This window comes from Penicillium pulvis, assembly GCF_028828015.1.
Source record: "Penicillium pulvis strain IBT 33274 chromosome Unknown scaffold_8_segment0_segment0, whole genome shotgun sequence".
NCBI classification, from domain to species: Eukaryota; Fungi; Ascomycota; class Eurotiomycetes; order Eurotiales; family Aspergillaceae; genus Penicillium; species Penicillium pulvis.
Window position 1 is genome coordinate 4,799,945 of NW_026643080.1, and position 22,793 is coordinate 4,822,737.

At 49.7% G+C, this 22,793-nt stretch overlaps 7 protein-coding genes across 7 annotated transcripts; all 7 read left to right on the top strand.

The window, feature by feature from the left end:
* Window positions 1–864: 864 nt before the first annotated feature.
* N7503_011220 (putative chromatin assembly factor 1 subunit A) lies at window positions 865–2,895 on the top strand (the record flags this gene model as incomplete). Its single annotated transcript, XM_057070766.1, has 4 exons — window positions 865–1,536; window positions 1,606–2,592; window positions 2,655–2,728; window positions 2,796–2,895. The coding sequence occupies 4 exons, from the start codon at window positions 865–867 to the stop codon at window positions 2,893–2,895; spliced, it is 1,833 nt and encodes a 610-aa protein (XP_056917377.1).
* Window positions 2,896–4,333: 1,438 nt separating this feature from the next.
* N7503_011221 (uncharacterized protein) lies at window positions 4,334–8,993 on the top strand (the record flags this gene model as incomplete). The annotated part of the gene is made up of 3 exons (XM_057070767.1): window positions 4,334–5,578; window positions 5,634–5,743; window positions 5,822–8,993. The coding sequence occupies 3 exons, from the start codon at window positions 4,334–4,336 to the stop codon at window positions 8,991–8,993; spliced, it is 4,527 nt and encodes a 1,508-aa protein (XP_056917378.1).
* A 1,200-nt stretch (window positions 8,994–10,193) lies between these two features.
* On the top strand, window positions 10,194–11,614 carry N7503_011222 (PP1-complex regulatory subunit GLC8). The gene is made up of 3 exons (XM_057070768.1): window positions 10,194–10,481; window positions 10,572–11,289; window positions 11,351–11,614. The coding sequence occupies exons 1-3, from the start codon at window positions 10,415–10,417 to the stop codon at window positions 11,454–11,456; spliced, it is 891 nt and encodes a 296-aa protein (XP_056917379.1). The 5' UTR covers window positions 10,194–10,414; the 3' UTR covers window positions 11,457–11,614.
* Window positions 11,615–12,698: 1,084 nt separating this feature from the next.
* sfh5 (CRAL/TRIO domain protein) lies at window positions 12,699–14,075 on the top strand (the record flags this gene model as incomplete). The annotated part of the gene is made up of 2 exons (XM_057070769.1): window positions 12,699–13,339; window positions 13,394–14,075. 2 exons carry the CDS (start codon window positions 12,699–12,701, stop codon window positions 14,073–14,075), a joined length of 1,323 nt encoding a protein of 440 aa, XP_056917380.1.
* A 521-nt stretch (window positions 14,076–14,596) lies between these two features.
* Window positions 14,597–16,042, top strand: N7503_011224 (TATA-binding protein-associated factor TAF6; the record flags this gene model as incomplete). Its single annotated transcript, XM_057070770.1, has 3 exons — window positions 14,597–14,966; window positions 15,020–15,438; window positions 15,497–16,042. The coding sequence occupies 3 exons, from the start codon at window positions 14,597–14,599 to the stop codon at window positions 16,040–16,042; spliced, it is 1,335 nt and encodes a 444-aa protein (XP_056917381.1).
* Window positions 16,043–17,538: 1,496 nt separating this feature from the next.
* On the top strand, window positions 17,539–19,035 carry N7503_011225 (adenosylmethionine decarboxylase SPE2; the record flags this gene model as incomplete). Its single annotated transcript, XM_057070771.1, has 1 exon — window positions 17,539–19,035. One exon carries the CDS (start codon window positions 17,539–17,541, stop codon window positions 19,033–19,035), a length of 1,497 nt encoding a protein of 498 aa, XP_056917382.1.
* A 1,355-nt stretch (window positions 19,036–20,390) lies between these two features.
* rglB (polysaccharide lyase family 4 protein) lies at window positions 20,391–22,554 on the top strand (the record flags this gene model as incomplete). The annotated part of the gene is made up of 3 exons (XM_057070772.1): window positions 20,391–21,051; window positions 21,113–21,273; window positions 21,334–22,554. 3 exons carry the CDS (start codon window positions 20,391–20,393, stop codon window positions 22,552–22,554), a joined length of 2,043 nt encoding a protein of 680 aa, XP_056917383.1.
* Window positions 22,555–22,793: the final 239 nt, after the last annotated feature.

Consider the following 22,793-nt stretch of genomic DNA (forward strand, 5'->3'; position numbering starts at 1 on the left):
TTACGCAGCGTCTCTTTTAATCTGTTTGCTGTTCCTTTCCCCTTCCCCTCCTTTTCTGATGATCTTCAACCGTCGGAAGTGACCTTCTATTTTTTTATTACTCCGCAACGCTGCACATAATACCTCCTCCCTTGACACTTCTGTCTAACTGCACTCAGCAGGCCTTGATGGTTTGCTCAAGTGTTGCAACTCATGTCAATATTTCTGTCTCTCTGTTTCTGTGGCGCTTGCAGTTCCAGCCTCTCCGTGCTGGGGTACCAATGTGGGAAACGTGGAAGGACTGGCTGCTTGACTTGTCTGCTTGCGCCTTTACCTTTGCATCCGGTATTCTCCCGCTTTTATTACTTCTTATAGCTCCAATATGATCAGAGATATTAATTGTAACCTTAATTCTTATCATGCATTTACTTTTGTATGTCGTGCAATCCTTTAGGGCTTTGACTCTTCAACGTTCGTGTACTACATCGTAGATTTTGAAGTGTCAAAACTGGGAGCCATGTCATTCGGGGAAAGCTGAAAGCTTAATCACCTTTTTACTAGCATTCAAAGGATCATATACTCAGCTCAGACGAATCGAATCTCTAATGTTGGGCACCACATGTTACATAAGACCACACGTGACGTACCTTATCGGACGCGGACGCGAGTTGATTGAAACGCGTTCATTGTCAACCCGCCAGTCCACTTCCCTTTGGAGAGGAGCACCACACCACCCAGAATACGACTCACGTTCCTTCCGATTTCCTTTGTGTCCGATCAATTCAGCGTGGTATTATAGATTTCGCCTAAAAGCTACGTTCATTATTACCAGGGCACAACTTGAAATTCTAGGGTCACACGATCCACACCCCATCGGCAACCCTGATGAACTCCCCTAAAATGAGCCTCTCTCCATTGCCGCCTCCGTCCTTCGCATCACCTGGAAGCCCGCGCAAAAGATCTATTCATGAAGTGGACGGTGCTACGCTTCCATCTGTGGGCCCTAAACGGGCGTTAACAAACTACACCGAGAACAACCAGGAAAACCATGACCCGATTTCGGGGCCACAAAAGGAAGCAACAGAATTAAATGAAAAAGACCATACTATTGTTCAGCCGCCACCACAGGTAGTGATTCCTGTTAAGACCCCCGACCAGTCCCCCGTTGCCCGGACCATTGAAACCACATTTGTTCCGTCGACTGCTGAGGAACCAAATCAAGGGTCACCTGTGAAGTCTGACATGACTGCTGCCAAAAAGCGCAAGCTGTCGCCCGCTAGCAAGGAGGTTAAGGACAAGCAAAGATTAGAAGAAAAGGCAAAAAAAGAAGAGGAGAAGAAGAAGCGAGAAGAGGAAAAGCGCCTTAGGGAAGAGGAGAAGAAAAAGCGAGATGCTGAGCGAGAAGAGGAGAAGCGCCTGAAGGAGGACGAGAAGAAGAAACGGGAAGCCGAACGAGAAGAAAAGAAAAAGGCCAAAGAAGAGGAGAAGGCTGCTAAAGAGGTTGCGAAAGAAGATGATAAGCGCCGAAAGGAGGAGGCCAAGCTTAAGAAAGAGAGGGTACGATATGCCATGGCTCTTATGACCTTGACTGTCCACATAACTAACTTGAACAATTTTGAAAAACAGGCGCAACCTAAGCTCAATTCGTTCTTCGCGAAACCACAAGTCCCTGCTTCCCCGACAAAGAACATCTCATCACCACAGAAAGCTGCACCCGTCAACAACGCAATTATTGGAACTTCTCAGCCACTTGGGTCTGACTATGCCAAAGCTTTCCCGGACTTCTTCTTACAGTCCCATACCATCGTGGCCCCTCCACATCGCTTTGAGCGTGACACCAACGCCTTGGCCCATGTTCAGAACAGAATTGATGCTTCTCTAAATCTCCAGAACGGCACCTATGAACACCAACCCTTTCGTCCCACTGAAATTTTCAATCTAATTCCATATCAAAGACGTTGTGGCCGCCAAGCGCATTCCGTCAAGGAAATCCTGCAACGAATGCATACCCTCAGTGATGCGGCCAACCAACCACATGTCGCGTCAGCATCAGTCAAATCTGACTTGAGCCATATCCCCATGAAGTCGCTCAAGTTTGGGGAAGATGTCCGTCCGGCTTACCAAGGCACATATACTCGTCCCATTCCAAAGGCTGTGGCGCACAAGGTCGCTCGCAATCCATACCGCCGCGGCCTACCGGAAACCGACTACGACTATGATTCGGAGGCCGAATGGGAAGAACCTGAAGAGGGCGAGGACTTGGATTCTGAAGAAGAGGAAGAAGCCAGCGATGAAGGCGAAGATGACATGGATGAATTCCTGGATGACGAGGACGACGCGCTGAAAGAGAACAAGCGGCGTCTGATTGTCGGCGAGCTTGAACCTGTCTGCAGCGGGATTCGCTGGGCAACGGATGGCGTCGACGAGGAACTCAAGGGGTACCGGATGGAAGTAATCTCTGACACCGTCAAGTTCCCTATCGATCCGTTCTCCACTGCATACTGGCAGAAGCCTCGTGCGACCGACCAGGCGCCCAAGGGCCGGGTCACCCAGAAGCCGGGTGGTTCCCTTGACGTGTTCCGGGTGCAACCTGGTACTGATGCAGCCGCGGTTGTCAGTACACTCCCCCGCCACCACCGACCTTCAAAGCCAAGCGTCCATTCCCGCCTGAACAGTTGTCAGAGTTTAAAGAGGTGGTTGAGGGTAGTGATTTAAGTAAGATCGGAGTGATTGAGATTCTCAAGAAGCGGTACGTGTCACTCCCAGATTCTCCTCCCATCTAAAGGCCTCATACTAATTCGTTACTGTACATGCAGGTTCCCCAAGGTCTCGAAAGACACGCTGAAGGCCACGCTGGATCAAGTTGCGGTGCGCGTGGGCCAAAAAGAGGTGGATAAGAAATGGGTCTGTCGGTGACCTGTTTATGCACGATTAGGTGTTCTGATTTACTTCCATGTTGCATTTACTATAGCTTGGCGTTTGGGTGATGATGTCCTGAAGCATTTCCGTCATGTCTATTTATGAGTAAGCAGAAGAGGCCCTAACCTTGGGTATTTTTTTTACTTTGCTTTTTTCCCCATTTTTCTTTTATTCTTCTTTTCTTCCTTTCGGAGACTAAAATCTCCTGCATCCGAGGTGGATGTCCCGGTGTTCTACTCTGGTCTGATCACAGATATACTGTGGCTACTTGTATGGCATGGACCAATGGAAAGACAGGATGATCCGTCTTTTTTGTTTTACTGCAGTAGGATCAGAGTCATTCTGCATGTAGAACTTAGTCTAGTGGATATGGTTTGCCGGTCTTTCCCAAGGTTTTAGAATGGAGGCAAATGAAAAGCCTACTTTCTTTCTCCATAATAAGCACAGCTGAAAAACTGATAGATATGACACGATCTCAACTCTGTACAAATCAACCCAGCTCCTCCGAACTTTCCCCACCTTGAAATCAGTCACTGAAAGATTTTCCACACATACGATTGGTCACACTCCGATCCATGCGCGGACAGCAGAAGCTGACTCCGCAGAACTGGCAAGGAGGGCGGCGAGCGAATCAAATAGTCAGTTTAGACTGTCCACCTCACTCCTGCATGCAGTGCCAACGCATCGTTGTCCGTGTACTCGGTACAAGCCACCAATGTACTGCAGTAACCCCTTGCTGCTGGACACTTGCTCGTCTAGTACTGGTTTAGTAACTAACCAGTACTTCATACTTGACTAACTTGAACTCCGAGACAAATCGTCTGCTGCAACTGACCGTTTCGAGTCGCGATCGCTTCGTCTCGCGTTTGATTATACAACGCTTGTGATTTTATACCTTTCTTTCTTTTCTATCTTCTAACCCCTCCTTTTGACTTCTCTCCCCCTCTCTCCTTTCTCCCACCTTGGTCTATTCCTATCCATCCTGGACCACTTTTCTTATTCCGCTACCCCCTCCGACCGGGTTTGTGGTCCTGAACACCGCCCGGCTTCTTGCCCCGCGATAGAGCCATGCGATAAGCATCCGCCAACGGTGGCCAGGGGCATCGAGCGACAGTGCACTCCACCCTCTGGCGCGAGTCTGGACAAGATGGTGGACCATGAGGGTTATTCGCCGTCCTCGCTAGCTTCACAAATCAGTGCGTTTTTTTTCTTAATTTGTTGGGGTAAAGGTTAGGGAACCAACCGACCAACCGACCAACCCCACTGTTTATTTGCTATTTGCGTTTCGGTGCCTGATTTGGTCCCAATCTAACCCCGACTTGTAGCACTGCGGATTCCCGTTCTCCAGACTGATCCACCATGCGATCCGCCGCTTTGCGCTGATCCCGCATTGGTGCCTCTTCCTCCTTCTCCCCCAGCGTCGCCTTCAGCGACCATGTCCCCCGTGTTTTCGCCTGTTCCCGTAGCGGAACAAAACGTGGGGCCAGGTGAGTTGGATGGCTCGGCCCGTTCCAGTACCAGGTTGGTGGCCGATATCGAATCTGAATCTCCGCGCGACGATGATTCACCTATTGAGCCCACGATATCCGAGAAGTCCAAGGATTATGTTCCCCAGGTATCCTTTGAAGATTTTGCCACCCGGTATCACCAGAGCCAGCGGAAACAAGCCCAGAGGAAGCGACTAGAACAGCGTTTGCACGCGACAAAGGTATCCATCGGGGTTTCTGCGCGCATCATTCGGATCGGAAATACTGTTCAGCGCGGCCTTGTTGAAGCTCTAAAATATGATGACAAGGCCAATTTCATTGCCCTATATCATATGCTCTATGATCTTCAGGAGTCCTGCGTTTCCAACTCCCGCGAGGATTCTAATGACTCCCCTGACGACCGTGAACTATCCCCGGATTCCAATCTGGACCATTCCTCGGATTTCTTTCATCAATTAAGCCCCCAATCCCGGGTGGACGTACTGGAGATTTTGCGACTGGTTCGCTCTGACTCACAGTTCTTGGTCGATCGTCTACGCAGTTTCAACTCAGCCCAGCTAGCTGCATTTACGGCGCCAGCGACCGCATTGGATAGCGGTGACCCGGCCTTTCCTTCTTCCCGCCATCGGGCTCAGTACTCTTATAATCGATCTGCGTTCAAGGACCATGCGTTTGCCTTCGAAAGGACAGATCCGCTATCCATCTTGCTTTCTAATGTTTATGCCGCGCCGTTGGAGCCCGAGACATCGGAAGCCCGGTTGCGCGTGGATGTCTGGTCGTCCGTCTGTGCTCAACTAATCTCCCATGGAAGTAATAGGTTTTATCCCCTGATCAGCCAGATCCTTTCTTCCTGGGCTACTGGCAGCAACTGGAAAGCCCGTCCCAAATTTGAGCTTTACCTTATGGATATTTTACAAACCGGAGCCTTCCTCTTGGAACACACTGATACCTCTCCCGAGGCTTTGGATCCCTTGCGAACGGATGCCGCAGAGGAATTCTTTGCTTCTGCCATTAATGACCTATTCCGGGTGCTCGATGATCCAGACGGTGGCTTCCCTCGTGCAGTCCTGCAGTTTGCCAAGGCAGTCCTCAGGAAGATCGATAACCCTGATATTCGCAGCCGCTTCTTGGAGTACCTGTTCCTCCAATGGTTTTTCCCCAAGTTTCTCTTCGGCGCCTTGACTTACCCTGAGGTATGAGTGTTGATTTCTATGGCGAGTAAGTGCTAACGATTTTCTGGTCTCACAGACGCACGGCTTGTTGCTCGATTTTCATATTCGGAAGGATGCGCGCGACAAGTTACTCAACCAAGTCGGCATGCGCGCTTATTCCCAAGTTTTTGCCGTGTTGCGCTCCATGTGAGTCTTCCCTTTTGCACTGCGCGTGCATTCGTCAATATATATTCACATCGATTCATTGTGCTGACTTTATTGAAGGCATCATTTCTCTGTATTGCGACCCTCTATCAAGGAGCGGGTGCTCAGCATGCTTGGTAAACTTGAACGTGTTGACACTCCCAAGACTTCGACAATTGAACTGTCTTTACTTTCCGCGACCGATCCAAGCCGGCGCAACTCTTCATCGGCTTTCCTCTTGCTATCCGCTACCGACGTGCTCACACTCTTAGACGCTCTTTTCCCGCAAACTTTTACTTCATTCCATTCTAGCCCAGCTTCTACCGGTATCGCGCCCTGGTCTGCAAGTCTTTCACCTACCTATAAAGCTCGACCGGAGCCGTTTGCTGAACCTGGCTTTTTCCGTCCGAACTATGATACAAGTCCGCGACCCTCATCTCAAAACGCATCTATCTTCTCCATGGAATCTTCTTCAGTCTCTGTACTAGAGACTAGTCTTGCCCGAACTGCCGCTCGGATTCGCTTCGAGCTGACCGATCTGGATGAACCCAGTGAGCGCGCGAAATTGGAACATCCATCTGACGAGCACTGGACAAGTTTTTCTGTTTCTAAAGATGGCCATGGTCTCACCTGGAGTTTACTTCCTGCCTGTGAGCCCGAATCATTAAAAACATCTGCAGTTGAGAGTGATGATGATACCCAGTCTACGAACCTTGGCCTTGAAGAAAACTATGAGGCGCTCCAGACCGCAATCGTCCGTCTAGTCAAGGAGAACCACCTTTACGACTCCGATGATTACGATCGGTCTTCAGGATCTTCACAGCTTGCCCCTTTGTCTTTGAAACAACGCTTCAACCAAGCCATGGCTTCTACCACAAATGACTCTGACTTCGTTGGCGCCCATTATTGGTGGAATGCGTCACGCCAACTTCGACAGGGGCGACTATCTGGCTCCTTGGATATTGCAGACGACTCATGGATTCTCGGCCCAATGTACAATTCTTGCATTCGCTCCTTGAAAAAATCACGGGCTGTCGTCGAGCGTTGCGAAACAGACTTTGTTTCCCTTGATCACAGTTTGCGTCGGCTGCAAACACAGGTCAAGGATCTCATGACCACCATCTCTAAGGTACGAAACAAGATGTGGTACATGACCGATGTCAAGAACTCTATGAGGTACGAAGAAGCCAGGCATGTGGCCATGGCCCTCAAGACAATGTCTGCGCTAGCATTGATTGATGCCCCTGAAGAGTCAAGATCTCGCAGTACAGCTCGATCATTAGGTGGCTCTCTGTTCCAGAAACCCGAGCTACAAGTGATGAACATCATGAAGGCACCAAGCAGTCAGGGTGGACCTAAGAAACTATCCGACGAGCAAGTTGAACTGACCCGCAAATGGCTGTCTCTTAATGGCATCGAAAACTTCTGCAAAGGTGAAGAGAGAATCCATCGATTTTGCTATGAAGTGCAGACTAGTATCAATCGTCTCGTCGGTGAGACCATGGCAGAGACCCCTGTGTTGTGGGCCAGTGAACTCTTTCAGAGGGAACGGGCAAGGTACGAGGGCTACGGCACTCGCTCGTTTCCTGGATTGTCCATGCCAACCACACCACGTCCTTCGACAACTACGAGTGAAGATTCGATGCATTATTCCCATCTGCATGGGTCTAATCTCCCGATGCCCGACCCAATGACCAGACTGTCCCAAGATGTCCCATCTCTTGGTCGCAAGACTTCCATCCAGAGCTTAGTATCTGACAAATGGCGACCTCAACGAGATATGCCGTCCACTGATGTCAGCTCTATCGGTGGCTCCCCGGGCCGTGCTGCTTCTACATCGACTGGGGATACATTCAGTACTTTCTGGTCTGGTGCCCAACGCCACCCCATGTATGCCACCAGTTCTTCCAGCATATACTCAAGGCCCCCCTCCATGTTCAGCGAGACCGCAACTCGACAGCCTCGTCGGACTGAACGTAAAACACAGGGAAAAACTGCATTCATGGACAACTTGCGTCAGACACTCACCAGTCTTCTGCTCAGTGACTTGGGCTCTCCAGTCTGGAGCTGTGGCAGCGAGACCGATGCTTGGTTCACAAATATCCTTGACCAGAATCGTATCAGGAAGCAAATGCAGAGGAGGGCTACCGTGCAGAAATTCTATGCTGACTACGATGAGCGGTCTCAACATCTTCGTGAGCGCCGACGGTCAGTTGGGGGTCGACGGAGCAGGTCTCTAGATACTCCCAGTATGCGCACGCGCGCCACCACTGCCAACCCCGAACCCTCCACTGCCAATCTGGACTCCTCCCAGGAGGAGGACAACTCTGCATTCTCATACAAATCAGTCTTCCACCGACTGATTGAGGTATTCTCGCGACATGGCAACCCATTTGTCAAACTTAATGCACTGCGAGACTTGCGGTCGTTGGTTGTGGCCTCACTAATAACATCACAAGACGGAAATACCACAAATGTCAACGGCCAGGAAGTATCCACTGAGGCTGAAAGGGGGCGGAATAATGGCCTCCGGCCGCGCCAAAGAACATCGCGCCACAGCATCTCGGAGACTCAACTGCCTAAAGTGGCCCAGATGGAAGCAGGATTTTCCGTCTCCTCTCCGCCAGAGTCTGTCACCTGTGGCTCACGTCAATCAGCCTTCTACTCTCCGTCCGAAGATAAGATTGTGGCTACCCTCCGTGACCTGATACTCGAAGTGAAGCCCAAGACGCTTTTCCGGGATCTTCAATTCATCTCAGCATTTGTCCCTGCAGACCAGCTAAGCAAAAGCGACCGAGGCACAGCCTTCCTGCAATTTGGTCTTGCAGCACTCAGCCTCAAGGACGAAGTGTGCCATAGTATGGTTGAAATTGCAGACCGCATCGTCTCTCAGGAGCTTATGCGGCGTCACCCTCTCCCAGGCGCAGACTTCTACCCACGGCCCGGTCATGCTATTGAAGACGCAGCGAGGATGTGGATCATCACAGCTCAAGAAGGTAACCCCGTTGCTCAGCGCGAACTGGCTATCCTCTACCTTACACATCCTGAGCTCTTACCTCGCGTCACATTACCACTTACTCGCCCTCGAGATACCTTTAAGGCCGAGATGATGTATATGCGTGGTAAAGATTCAAAATCAGATCCGCAAAGTATGTGTCTGGCACTGCACTGGATGCAGTTGTCTGCTAGTGGAGGTGATGTTCTTGCTCGCAACCGGCTTCGTGAGCGAGAGGAGTTTGAGTCTCTTGCATGAGACTTCTTTCTTTCTTCTCTCCCTCATTTTCCACTTTTATGTGATTATATTTCTTCTATTCTTGGCGATCACTTCCCCCTCCACCCTTTCTTTTTCCATTTCTTTCTCATTTTCTTCTATTTTGGTTTGTCTACACGAGGCGGGCCTTGGCTTTTGCATATGCAGATACCCCCCATTCTGGGCTTTATCTGGTGTTAGAGGAGATTTTATTTGATTCTTACCGTGCCTTTAAGAGACCTTATAGGACATTTGGATGTAGCATGGGCGTGTGATGGCGTTCCTGTATGCATTGAAAGACTGGGCGGTCTATTATTCTTGGATTTCTGAAGCATGCGATTTATTGAACATTTAGGTACATAATATGAATAAACCCATTATCTGTTTCATCGACCAATTACCTCACAGAATTACGATCCAAGGTTCCAAGGTTGTGTCTGCTTACAGTATCGATGTCACCAAATTATAGCTGACGGAATCCTATCCTGGCATAGCCAATACGTTCGAAGGCCCGGGATCGAACTCGGAACATCCATCCAGCCTATATGCAGTTGAACTCGGGATATTGAGGAGATGTTTCATGCATAATGACGACAGATCTTATGGTTATCCCCGCAAGTTATCTACTCCACAATGGAATGAGGGTGTATGAAACTGAATGATGCAATATAGGGTGGTCTGGACGATCTTTTATTGGCCCTAAGATAATCTTTTCATGCATTGAATTTCGGATCTTGAAGTTAACTGGCTGGATGAATATATGACTCGGTCTATTTCCGCCCAGTGCTGGATAGAGTAGTCAAATCCTTGAGGACGATCCATGTAAGTGTGTCCTTGCTTGAAACAAGAAAGTCTACTATCAGTACAGTCATGGTGGTCAATGCAACCTCGGAGAATTGTCTGTGAGTAAATTTGTCATCATTTCAAGGTCAAAAAGAGATGAGGCTATTGGCAACATCAGAGGTATAAGCTTAGAATAAGCCTCAATCCATTTTGATAAGAAGGAGAGCAAAAATTTGTGTGAACTGAGTTTCAATCATAGCCAAAGTGAAAGACTCTCGGTGCCCGACTATGTGACCAGCTCATCAGTGAAGGTGATGCCGAAGACGTCAGGCGCCGACGGGACCCGACGTCATCACGCCCCACGTGCCGCCCTTGCCCAACCTCGCAGCTGACTTGCCTGTATTAAGACAAGGCTTTCGAGGCTTTTTTACGTTTCTTTTTTTATACCCCAAGGCTCTGTCTCAGATCTAACCAACCATATAGTTTTGTGGTTTCGCGTACCTACATCGCACGACCACCTTTCAGCTGAACCCCCCTACCCGTCCATCTGACACAACGGCTGACAGCCCACTTCAACCTGCCCCTCTAAAAGATCCACGTCCGCTTGAAAATCGGACGGCACTTTCATCACTCCACTCGAGATGACGACCGCGCAACACATGCCTGCAAAGGCTTATAGCAGTGACAATGTACACCACCGACCGAAAGGTGAATTTTGTTGTTCCTAGGAAGCGCTACCGCGGGGTGTGGTGAAGGAAATCTGTTGCTAACGACCACCGGCTTCCGCCGCGATAACAGGAATTCTTAAGAACTCCCGCTCATTCCAAAACGTTCCCATCGCTGAAATGGAGAGGCCCATTGTGCCACCGTCCATCGCTGAGCCTGCCGACACCAAAGATTTGACGCTACAAAATACTCTGCAAAACGCCGGCCCGAGACGTCGGTCTTCGGCTTCTCAGACGGGGCACGGGTCTCGCCGACAATCCGAGGCTAGCATGGCTGATGATGATAACTCTCCCCGTTTGAAGTGGGATGAGGCGAACCTGTACCTGACAGAGCAGGAGCGCACAGCGAAGATGAAGATCGATGAGCCGAAGACACCGTATGCCCCGCACTACGACCCCGCTGAAGATGAGGAGGAGATGCAAATCGAGGATGCCAAAATTGCCTTGATCGATGCTCAGGATATTGTGGTGGATGAGCTCGACAAGGGTAAGCCTGTACACAGGAAGGGTGTTTCGGAAGACGAAATCCCGGATTTGGAGCTTGGCGAGCCGGAGGAGGCTCATCATGAACTTGACAATTCCCAGGACCCACGTGTCTATCGTCAACGGAGCATGAGCACCGAGTCCCAGAAGAGTGAGAAGCATGTTCATGTGGGTACTGGAGCCAACGGGGATGCTGTGCCGGGTGATGAAGGTCTGATCACGACCGAGGAGGCGAAGGAAAAGCATCGTATCTTCGAAAACCAGCGAAAGAGACATTACGAAATGAGAAACATCAAAGATCTGCTCGCGTGAGTCATCCCAAAATCCCTGAATTACACGTCTGGTCCTAACTAGACATTTCAAATTTAGTCACCCCGAAGAACTGGATGAGATGGAAGAAGACGAGGATGAGACCGAGCCCGGCCCTCCACCTTCTATTCCTCAGATTCCGGAGCGCTTTCGCAGTGGTCAATAGTCAGTTCAATTCTTGATTTCGTGTGGTGTTATTTAATTGTCTCCCCTCTCGGTGATGCAAATGTCCTTCATGATCTTTTCTTTTTGCATGTTCGAATCCTGAATATCCCCTAAGCGAATGCTTTTTTCTTATCTCATTTTCTTTTGGATGTGGCCCCCGTCTCGTTCTATTCGATTGGGCTGGTTCGGTTGCCCAATGATCTTTTCAATTTAGAATTGTCGGGGTTCAATAATATCATCTCTTCGGGCATCCCCTTTCTATATGGGGCATGGTCTGCAGCCTTGAATATTGACCCCATTTCTTCAAATTTGTATCTGGTGGTAGCCTAAGCCAAGGTTCGTGGAATTAGAATGGTGGTTAGAAACTGCAATTGGAGCTTACGCCAATTGAGATTACTAGACTAATAAATCATAGCCTTCTTGATCTAGAGAGTATGTCTATAAAGCCAAACTTGAATTAGCTTAGATATCCGTCTTTAATCTTCAAATCACTCACGGTCGTTGATTGGAGCTATGCCAAGAGTCTTAATATGGGGCCAATTAAATGATTACTGGGCTAAAGGAAATGAGATGGTGGATGGGATAATAAAACATAGCTTTGGCTGTTAGAAATAAGATTAGGCTTCGTATGTACATAATCTACAATTGAGTGGGAAGTTTAAAAATCGCACCGTTGACGCTCAGGGCCATAGTCACAGCCTATGTAAATCGATCTATATCGATCGCCAGAAAAATCGTAGGCTTCTTTATTGAACGTTTAGACCTTTCAAACAAACATAACAAACCACAAAAGATGCGAGATTAGAATAAGAAAGTTCAGGGGAATGGAATACATGAAACAAACAGAGTTGATACATCGTGTTTAGACTGAGCCTAATAAGGTCTAGACTAGCACGGCTGATCAAATTTAGACTGCATTAAGCTATGTAACTCGATGTACATATTCTGGCCTGACTTTTCCTTACCCAATAATACTACAAGAGAGTCAGCATGGCCCTCTAGTATGGTTGCTTATAGGCATCGGAATACGTGTTTAGGTTCAAAGTGCCAGTAATATAGGTCGTGCAACCAGGATGACAGGTGGGGACATGTGTGGGCCAAAGATTGATAAGTGGTCCCGACTAATTATTGACAAGGCAGCTAAGCTAGCCCCTGCCGCATCTTTTTCCCCCTGAGTTAATATTTGTCCTCCCTTTTCCTCTCTCTCCATCTTTCATCCTGTATTCCAAAATACCTATCCACCATGTCCGATCTAAAGCCTGTTGAGCAGACACCGGCTGCTGAGCCCGCGAAGCTCGAGGAAATTGTGGAAACCACCGATAAGCCCTCGGAGACTCCCGCTGCCCCAGCGACCGAAAACATCAACACCGACGAAGCTCCTAAGGAGGAAGCCCCCAAGGCCACCGAGGAGCCCGCTGCAACTGAAGTCATCGCGCTTGAGAATGAGGCTGCGCCCGCTGCTGCCACCACCGTGCCCGAGGCTAAGCCCGAGGAAAAGAAGCCCGAATACCTGACCAACATTCCCTCTCTGGGCCAGTTCTTCGAGAACCTCCCCTCTATTCTTAGCAAGACCGGCCACAGTGAGATGTGGGGTGTTCCCCTCAAGGACAGTGACGATATCCCCACGGTCAACGTGCTGATCAAGTTCCTGCGCGCCAACGAGGGCAACCTCTCCGGAGCCGAGGAGCAGCTGCGCAAGGCATTGGAATGGCGCAAGCAGACCAACCCACTGGAACTCATTCAGTCGGGCAAGTACAGCGCCCGCAAGTTCGGTGGTCTGGGATACCTGACAACTTACGAGCAAGATGGACGCCCGCTCGTGTTTACTTGGAACATCTACGGCGCTGTCAAGGACATGAGCGCCACCTTCTCGGATTCCGACGAGTAAGTTATACAAAAATGCATTTGTTTTGGAATAGACGAACTAACAATGAGCAGATTCGTCAAATGGCGCGCCGCCCTCATGGAGCTTGCCGTCCAGGAGCTGAATATGAAGGATGCCACCACTGTCATCGACTATGATGGCGAGAAGGACCCTTACCAGATGATCCAGGTGCACGATTACTTGAATGTCAAGTTCCTTCGCATGGACCCCGCCGTGCGCGCTGCTACCAAGAAGACCATTGATGTCTTCTCTACCGCTTACCCCGAGTTGCTGCGCGAGAAGTTCTTCGTCAACGTTCCCGCTATCATGGGCTGGATGTTCTCGGCTATGAAGCTCATTTTGAGCCGCAACACTACTCGCAAGTTCCACCCCATCTCTAACGGTGCCAACTTGGCTCGCGAGTTCCCTGCTTCGATCGCCAATCAGATTCCCACTGTGTACGGTGGAAAGGGTGCTGCATTGAAGGATGGGGCGCGGTCGGTTCCGTTGACTGAGGACGAGCAGCCCAAGGAGGAGGCTAAGCCTGCCGAGCCTGCCACCGAGACCGCTGCCCCCGTTGCTGCCGCCCCTGTTGCTGCTGCCCCCGTCGCTGCTGTCCCTGAGGCTGCTGCTGTCGAGATCCCTGCCAAGGAGGAGTCTGCCAAGGAAGAAGCTAAGGAGGAGGCCAAGACAGAGGCCAAAGAAGAGACTAAGGAAGAGTCAAAGATGGCTACCGAGGTTGAAGCGGCCTCATAAATTGCCCCCTAATATGGGCACCAGTCGATTGTGATACCCGGAGGAGCAGTGGCCGATACTCTCCATTCTTGTTTTAGCCTAGGCATTTATTGTCTTCTTGTCTTCTAGATCAGCCAAGCTTTTTCAGCTCTAATAATACCATTTCAGATTTATTTGCTTCTTTGAGATTTAGAGTGCATGTAGTAAACTGGATAGTGCCTACATTGGCGGTGTACCATGGCAGAATAGAGCTGTGGGGAGACGCACTAAAACCAACCGCGCAACCATCCACTTTGTCACCGTAGCTTTCCTCCTTCCATGGAATTCAATTGAAGATCGCGTGCCTTGTCGCATCGCATCATTTGATATTATATCTGATCATTTCAAGACCTGACATACCCAAGAATGCGCCTCTCTGTTCGTTGAACAAAGTTTTACGATCCATCCTCACTTTCTCTCCTAGCCCGACCCACCATCATTCCTGCATTCACGAAACCCCGATCGGTTCATCGCACCAACGCTACGCGTCATATTGACCCATCATGTCGGTCTGGAACCCAGACAACATTCGGGATGTTGCTGAGTCGGCTGGTCTCACAAATCTGAGCCATGATGTGACCGAGAACCTCGCCCGCGACGTGGAATATCGAGTTGCGCAAGTCCTAGAGGAGGCACTCAAGGCCATGCGCCAAGGCAAGCGCACAATCTTGACAACTCAGGATATCTCCCTTGCTCTACGAAACCTGGATGTGGAACCTCTTTATGGATACGAATCTCTTCGCCCGTTGCGCTTCGGAGAAGCATCGCTGGGACCCGGTCAACCGCTGTTTTATCTCGAAGACGAGGAGGTGGACTTTGAGAAACTGATCAATGCTCCATTGCCCAAAGTTCCCCGAGAGGTGTCTTTCACAGGTTGGTCAACACTAGCAATCACTACTCTCCGGCTTCGCTAACATTTTTCATAGCTCATTGGCTCGCCGTGGAAGGTGTGCAGCCATCTATTCCCCAGAATCCGACTGCCGCAGACTCTCGGAACCTCGAGCTGGTCTCGAAGGGACCAAATGCCAATTCCACATTAGCGGCGATGAGTGGGACGGGTGACGTGGCTGTGAAACCTTTGGTAAAGCATGTGCTCTCCAAAGAGTTGCAGTTGTACTTTGAGAAGGTCTGCAGTGCGTTCTTGGACGAGACAAGTGAGGACTACCGGACGTCCGGATATGCCAGTCTACGGGAGGACCCTGGCCTGCATCAACTAGTACCATACTTTGTGCAGTTTATCGCCGAGAAGGTCACACACGGCCTGAAGGATATCTTTGTCCTGACGCAAGTTATGCACATGGCTGAGGCTCTGGTGCAGAACCAATCCCTCTACGTTGACCCATATGTATGTTTGCGTGGACTCGCTTTGATGTGATCTATCACTAAACGCTAACTATTTTCAGGTCGCATCTCTAGTGCCCTCTATTTTGACGTGTCTGATAGGTCGACAGCTTGGTGGAGCTGCTGACGTGGCCGAGCAATGTGCTCTTCGTGATCTGGCTGCTTCACTTCTTGGTCTCATTGCTAAAAAGTACTCCCATTCGTCTCACATGCTGAAGCCCCGCCTTGTCCGCTCGTGCCTGAAGAGTTTCCTGGATCCATCCAAACCATTCGGTGCTCATTATGGTGCCGTAATTGGCATGCAAGCAGTAGGCGGTGCAGAGGTGATTCGCGTGCTTATGATTCCTAATCTCAGTGAATATTCGAAGCTTCTTAGTGATGGTCTTGAGGACTCTGCTCGTCGGCCTGCCGCTGAGCGGGTACTTAATGCATTGCTTGCAGTCCTGGCTTCTCTGCGGGATAGCCATGCATCCTTAGCGAATGGTCACCCCGACGTTGTCAGTGACGAGCTTCGTTCCCGTTTGATCGGCAAGGTGGGCGAACTCCTTGCAGCAAAAATTGCCGAGGCGAATGAGGTGCAGCTGGCCTACCTGCTTCTTGAATCATAAACCGGGATTTTTCTTGCATTTTCACGTACTCTCGCCGATGGGAATGGAATGCGGCAACCATTTAATGGCGTTATGAAGGAGTTTGGCAGAGTTGATTGATTTCCCAGTAGCTTTTTTTGAGATGTATATCTTCAAATCAATATGGATAATATTTCCTGCTCACTACGTAATACCCCAATCTCGTCTAGCCTACGTAGGCCCTGTCGATCACGGGAGAACCCTCCCCCAGCTTACCTAATGCGGGTCAAATTCTGAATTTAGATTTCTGCCTGGATCTACCGCCCGTGTGCCCAGACTTTGACCAAGGTTTGTACGCTTTCATTCGATTTCAAACTTCAGCAACACACTATTCAGGTCCCGTCCTAGACGACCTTGTGCTGCATCTCATTCTGATCTACTGGTGTGTAACCCTTTTGATGTCCCAAATCCGGGACATTTCGGACATGTTGAAATACCAAGGAACTAACAGGGCTCGTTCCCTGATGTCAGACAGATTTTGCTCCGCGCCCCACGCAGGCACGGGCCCACAGACAAAATCGCGCATTTACCAACCAAACCACATCTTTTACACCGAACTTTTTTTTTACCAGCTTGTCCACCCCCCTCCTTCTGAGGTCTGAAGAGTAAACACTTTTCTTGTGTTGACTACTGGTTTCCTGAAGAAGACAAAACTCTCTTCTCACTGTGACATTGTCAATCTCCTCTTGGGCATTCGTTGGGCTTCTGAATCTTCGATTTGCCTATTTTGCCCCGCTGATGTTGACGATTGTGGCCTCGCGCGACATCGTGCAATTCTAAGCTGAATTTCCTCTCCTGCCTTCCATGAGCCCAAAGGATCTTCTGCGATTTCTCTCTAAGCCTGCCAAGTGAGTTTTTTCTTTTTTTCCCCCCTGCATTTTCCCCTCATTACCGAGACCCAATCACAAAGTAGTACCTACTATTATGGGCTCGATAAGAAAAAGCAATTGCACCTGAACATTGGTCTTCGTGTCTTTTATTTCCCCGAGCTTCTCCATTGCATCCTACCTTTTTGGAACTGCACATCGACTTGGAAACATCCACTGACTTTCAATTGTGTTCCAGGCCTCGATAACGCGACTCACACCCACAAACTCTTCATACTTCTACCATAAAGCAGATACACTCGTCTGCTAGACCCGATACTTTGATAGGTATCGGAATCTTCAGTACGAGGGTACTCGACTGACAGTCAACATTCCTTGCACCGTCTTCTTTCTCGCCTTCGCCTTCCTGCCCCCTTAACACCCCTTTGGGTCTATAGGGTTCCTCCACTGCCTGGTCTGACCAGCTAAATTTCGTCCAAGGGCCTTCTCTTCTCAGACGGGCATTGCCCCCTGTTCGTCTGGGTAAGTAGACAGTGCTTCTATAGCCTTTTTGTCTCCATCCCTCTGTTTGGGTGATTCTACGTCACCCATTTTCTTCTATACCCCGTTCTACACAAGTCTACCAGCCTCGGCTGCATCCATCCTCCGGAGATGGTTTACGTCGGCATTCCCCAGAATTACACCCAGTCTCCGTCCTCGTTTGCTGGGACACCTGCTTTGACCATCAATTATGAGGCCACCCAGGATCTCGACTCTTCCAATGCCTTTGAAGGCCCCGAGAAGCTTCTAGAGGTGTGGTTCGCCCCATCTGCCAATGCGCTCGGCACTGCAGGCCCAGAAGGCCTGAAGAAAGTGCCTGGCGAGATCTGGAAGGATATGCTGGACCTGGTCAATTGTCAGGTGCTTTCCGTGGTGTCATCCGATGATGTGGATGCCTACCTGCTTTCCGAGTCCAGCATGTTTGTCTGGCCACACAAGTTGATTCTCAAGACCTGTGGAACCACTACCCTGCTGTCCGGTCTCCCTCGCATCCTCGAGATTGCTGCCTTATTTGCGGGATTCCCGCGTGCAACCGCACCACCTTCTCGGGGCATCACAGTCGCTGCGTCTCCCTATCGTGTCTTCTACAGCCGTAAAAACTACCTGTTCCCCGATCGTCAGCGTGGCCCTCACCGCAGCTGGCGTGATGAGGTCCGTAACATGGACAAATTGTTCCTCAACGGAAGTGCCTACATGATTGGCAAGATGAACGGCGAGCACTGGTACCTGTACCTGACTGAGCCTCACACCATGCTCACGCCTCCGGCTAGTCCTACGGAGGAGAGCTTCAAAGAGACCGAGACCAAGATTCTCAGCTACCCTAAGGAGGTTCCGATCGCCAAATGCGAGGAAGACGATGAAACTCTGGAGATCTTGATGACTGATCTGCAGGAGGAGAATGCAAAGCAGTTCTATCTGGACAACGCCGCCGCCGTGGCCGCCAAGAACTATCGCAACTATGACAAGGACGAGGGCATTGAGCACGTTGATGTCTTCAGCAATGGCTCCGATCTCGATGACCCTGAGGTGCAGGGTGACCGGGTTCTGCCATCTGAGCTGACCACCGAGGGTCACGCTCTTGGTGCCGTTGTCTCTGAGTCCTGTGGTCTCTCGGACATCTATCCTAAGAGCAAGTTCCCAGATGCTCGCATTGACGCGTACCTCTTCACCCCCTGTGGTTTTTCGGCCAATGGTGTCGTACCTGCCCCAGATAGCAAGGCTCCGACTCACTATTTCACTGTGCATGTGACACCCGAGCCTCACTGCTCGTATGCATCCTTTGAGGCCAATGTCCCGCACTCGCAGAATGGCAAGACCACCTCGGACATTATCCAACAGGTTGTGAACATCTTCAAGCCGGGTCGTTTCAGCATCACCTTGTTCGAGACTAAGCCTAGTGTTGATGACATCGAGGCCGATTCCAGTGGCTTCCATGAGGTGCACTCGCAGCAACAGGCTCTGCGCCACAACCCCAAGAATGAGCACGTGGAGGGTTACCGTCGTGTAGACCGCATTGTTCACGATCTGAACGGATACGACCTTGTGTTCCGCTACTACGAGAGCAACGACTGGAAAGGGGGGGCACCCCGGATTGGTGAGAAGATGTAAGTCAGCTTCGGCTTATCTTCTTCCATCCGTTACTTCCCGTCGATCTGCTCTTGTAGCTATGCCATGCATGGGGACGTTGCACCGTCGGGTCTTTTTCTTTTTCTGTTCTTTGACTTTTTGTTTGCTTTTTATCCGTTCTTCAGTATATCTTTTAGCTCGCAACTTTTCATAGTACACAGCGTTGCATTCATATGCATCCAGCGCCTCGGTCATTTTCTGTGTCTATGTTCTGTCGCGATGCTCTTTTGGTTCCTGTCATTACGTCCCTATTTGTTCTTTCTACAGTGTTAAAATGAATCATTCGATAATCGCGGAATACTTATGATCCACAACTTTAATCTCGCTAATGATCGTAAATACGTCGACCCGTACCTAGAGGTCCTTACCGTAGATAACTCACACCAAGCACGTTGTACAAGAGGTAATGAAGTAGCCATCCTTGTACTTCTTGCGCATCAGCATGGTTAAGTTTCATCAATTTTGGTAAGGAAAGTCCATATTCATATGAGGGGAAAAAACACTGCAGACCCTCTTAGGTATTCAACTTATCCAGCTGCCGAATACGGCACTTTGATACAACTCAATGCTTGCTATGAAGAAAAGCAAGATATTCTGACGGAGGTGCGAAAATCGGCACTTGGCCTCGATGAAGTCTGTGAATGGAGAAGGTAGGTCAACGACTTGGATGTGAAAGCCTGGAGCCATTGAAATGTTTCCATTTTCGTTTTAGGTTGGAAAGGCGAAGAATCCTTTCTGAAGAAAGTGTGCAAGAGGGTATAGTATAAGGCGATTTGCCTTAGCATTACCCAGCCCCTCTTTCATGCCGAATCTCCACATGGACCTGAATGAAACCCCCACACCCTATTACTCAAGAGCTTTAACACCTTTATGGCACTAGTCGGGCGAGCAATGCCCGAGCAGTTTCTCCGTTCTCTGCGGGCGAACCCCGCAACCCCAGACTTGAGATTGGCTTGGAAGGTCCGCCACATTGCCGAGGCGAGATCGCCAACATTGTTACACTTTCATCATTTCCTTGGCAACCAATGGCAGCGGCGGAATTCCTCGCTCTTCCGCTTGGCTCTGGGGCTTTGCCATGGAGAAGTCTCAATCATTGGCGGATTTCAACCTTCGCGCGGGTAGTTGGCTAGCGATGAACGTATGGCCTGGTGACTTGGCAAGCACTAAACAATCGGCAAACTCGGGGTGTTGATCGCCCGTTTGAGTGCATATGCATGATATTAATGCATACGATTGTTCGATTGTGTATGATCCCCAACCATAAAAAATAACGCAGCAACACATTGAATATTGCCTGTCCAAACATCGAACTCAAAAGCCTGGTCAAACCATACACTATGAGGACTTCGTTCCTACTCTCCCTTTCGGGATGGGCTGTTGTGTCATCAGCGGCTCTTCATGTTGCGCAGAATGAGACCTATATCACACTCGCCAACGACCGCCTTACTGCCGTACTGCAGAAGAGTGTTGGCCAGATCGTTGATCTCTCTTTGGATGGCCAAGATCTATTGGGCCCCCAGTCCGGGTCGACAGGTATAGGTCCATATCTTGATTGCTATTGCATCCCCTCTGGATTCTACACTGCTGGGGCCACAACCCCAAGCATGGAAGTAGTCCAGGGCACAGATTCCACAGGGACAAATTATGGAGGCATGATTCTGACTGATACCTATACACCAACGGGTCAACAATTCCAGCAGTACTGGTTCTTGCGGGATGGCGAGACTGGCCTGCACATGTTCAGTCGATTGACATACTACAACGAGACCACCCCTTACCTGCGCAATCTTCAAGAATTCCGAACATTGTTTCGCCCAAACAGTGATCTGTGGACACATCTGACGTCTAGCGAGGTTCAGACTGCACCTTTGCCGAGCAAGGATGCGATTTCAAATGAGATTGTGGTCCAAGATGCGACATGGACATTTAATAATACGCCGACTGATGCGTACTACACCCAATTCTCGGACTACTTTACCAAGTACACTTTCTCAAACCGTATGAATTACCCTCTACCAAGTGTAAACGAGCCTCAAATTGACCAAGCTATTGTGTACAGAATGGAGAAACAACAGTGTTCACGGTATGTATGCCGATGGAAGCACGTCCACCGGGGCGACCTATGGTGCGTGGCTGGTGATGAATACCAAGGTCAGTCCAATCGCTAGAATACTCAAGCTTCAATGGTTCCTGACAAGATATCATAGGATACCTACTACGGTGTAAGTCTCTTTAGCGTTTATCGCAATGAATTTTGAAAGCTGATATCAAACATCCTAGGGGCCACTTCATTCCGACTTGACAGTTGATGGTATTGTCTACAACTACATCGTCTCCAATCACCATGGAGAGGGCACGCCAAACATCACAAACGGATTTGATAGAACATTCGGTCCTCAGTACTATCTGTTCAATGGCGGCAAAGATTCATCGGCATCTCTTGAAGATCTGCGATCCGAGGCAGAAGAGTTGGCAAATCCTCATTGGAACGCTGCATTCTACGACTCAATTGCCAAGCATGTTGTCGGATATGCCCCTTCCAGCCAGCGAGGTAGTGTCAAAGGAACAGTGAAGCTCCCTAAGGGCGCCACTCGCCCAATTGCCATCCTCACGGTTGACGGCCAATACTTCCAAGATAATAGCGTGGTGCCAAGTTCCTATCAATACTGGACCGACATCAACAAAGATGGAAGCTTCAGCATTGACCGAGTCAAAGAAGGAAAATACCGCCTGACAGTATACGCCGAAGGTATCTTTGGAGACCTCGTCCGAGATGGAATCGTCATTCGCGCCGGAAAGCAGACATCAGTCCGCGATACATGGGAGCAAGAGTCGGCAGGAACCGAGATCTGGAGAATCGGAGTTCCAGACAAATCATCAGGAGAGTTCCGACGAGGCAGCGCAAGAGATCCCACCCACCCACTACATCCACCCGAGTATCTGATCTACTGGGGTGCATATGACTGGCGTGCCGACTTCCCAAATGGCATCAACTACACCATCGGAACCAGTGACCCGGCCACCGATCTTAGTACTGTTCACTGGTCAGTCTTTGGTCCGACGGCTGGAGATTCCTACGTCGAGTATGACACAACCTACGACTGGGACATCCACTTCACGCTCACTTCGAAGCAGCTGAAGAAGCGGAAGACGGGTACCTTGACACTACAGCTGGCAGCCGCGAAGACAGCGTCGGGTAATACTGACGTGTACAGCCCGACTGAGCTGTATACCAACTTATCCTTAGAAAGTTATATCAACGACCAGTCGGACCCCCTTACCATGATCATCGGGTTCAATCAGTCGAGCAGTTGTATTGTTCGCTCCGCCGTGAGCTGTTATCAAGTTGGGTCGAGGATGGAGTTCCCTGCGGATTGGCTGCGTGTAGGAGATAATGTTCTCCGGCTGCATCTGCCGTATAATGCGACAGATACGGAGACCGCCATTCTCCCAGCAAGTGTCTATGTTCAGTATGATGCAATTCGGTTGGAGCTACAATAAATCCTGGACAGAAAGGTGCTGCAATAGTAGGGAGTGAAAGATGACGAATGAGAGGTTTTTTTTGACCTTATCCAAGTAAGGTCTGGTCTCCAATTAACAGCCAACTAGCGTTGCGGTATATACAAACTTCTATATGTCTATAACCTATTTACTTAAACAAATTCCCTTTGGGAGTATGTAATGCCACATCCAACTTTCCCCAACTTTTGGGAATATCGGAACAATATTTGAACAACAAG

Coding starts and splice junctions, on each gene's coding strand:
- N7503_011222 (XM_057070768.1), top strand. CDS start 10,415: ATGACGACCGCGCAACACATGCCTGCAAAGGCTTATAGCAGTGACAAT. Junction 10,482..10,571: donor TGTACACCACCGACCGAAAG/GTGAATTTTGTT, acceptor CCGCGATAACAG/GAATTCTTAAGAACTCCCGC. Junction 11,290..11,350: donor AACATCAAAGATCTGCTCGC/GTGAGTCATCCC, acceptor TTTCAAATTTAG/TCACCCCGAAGAACTGGATG.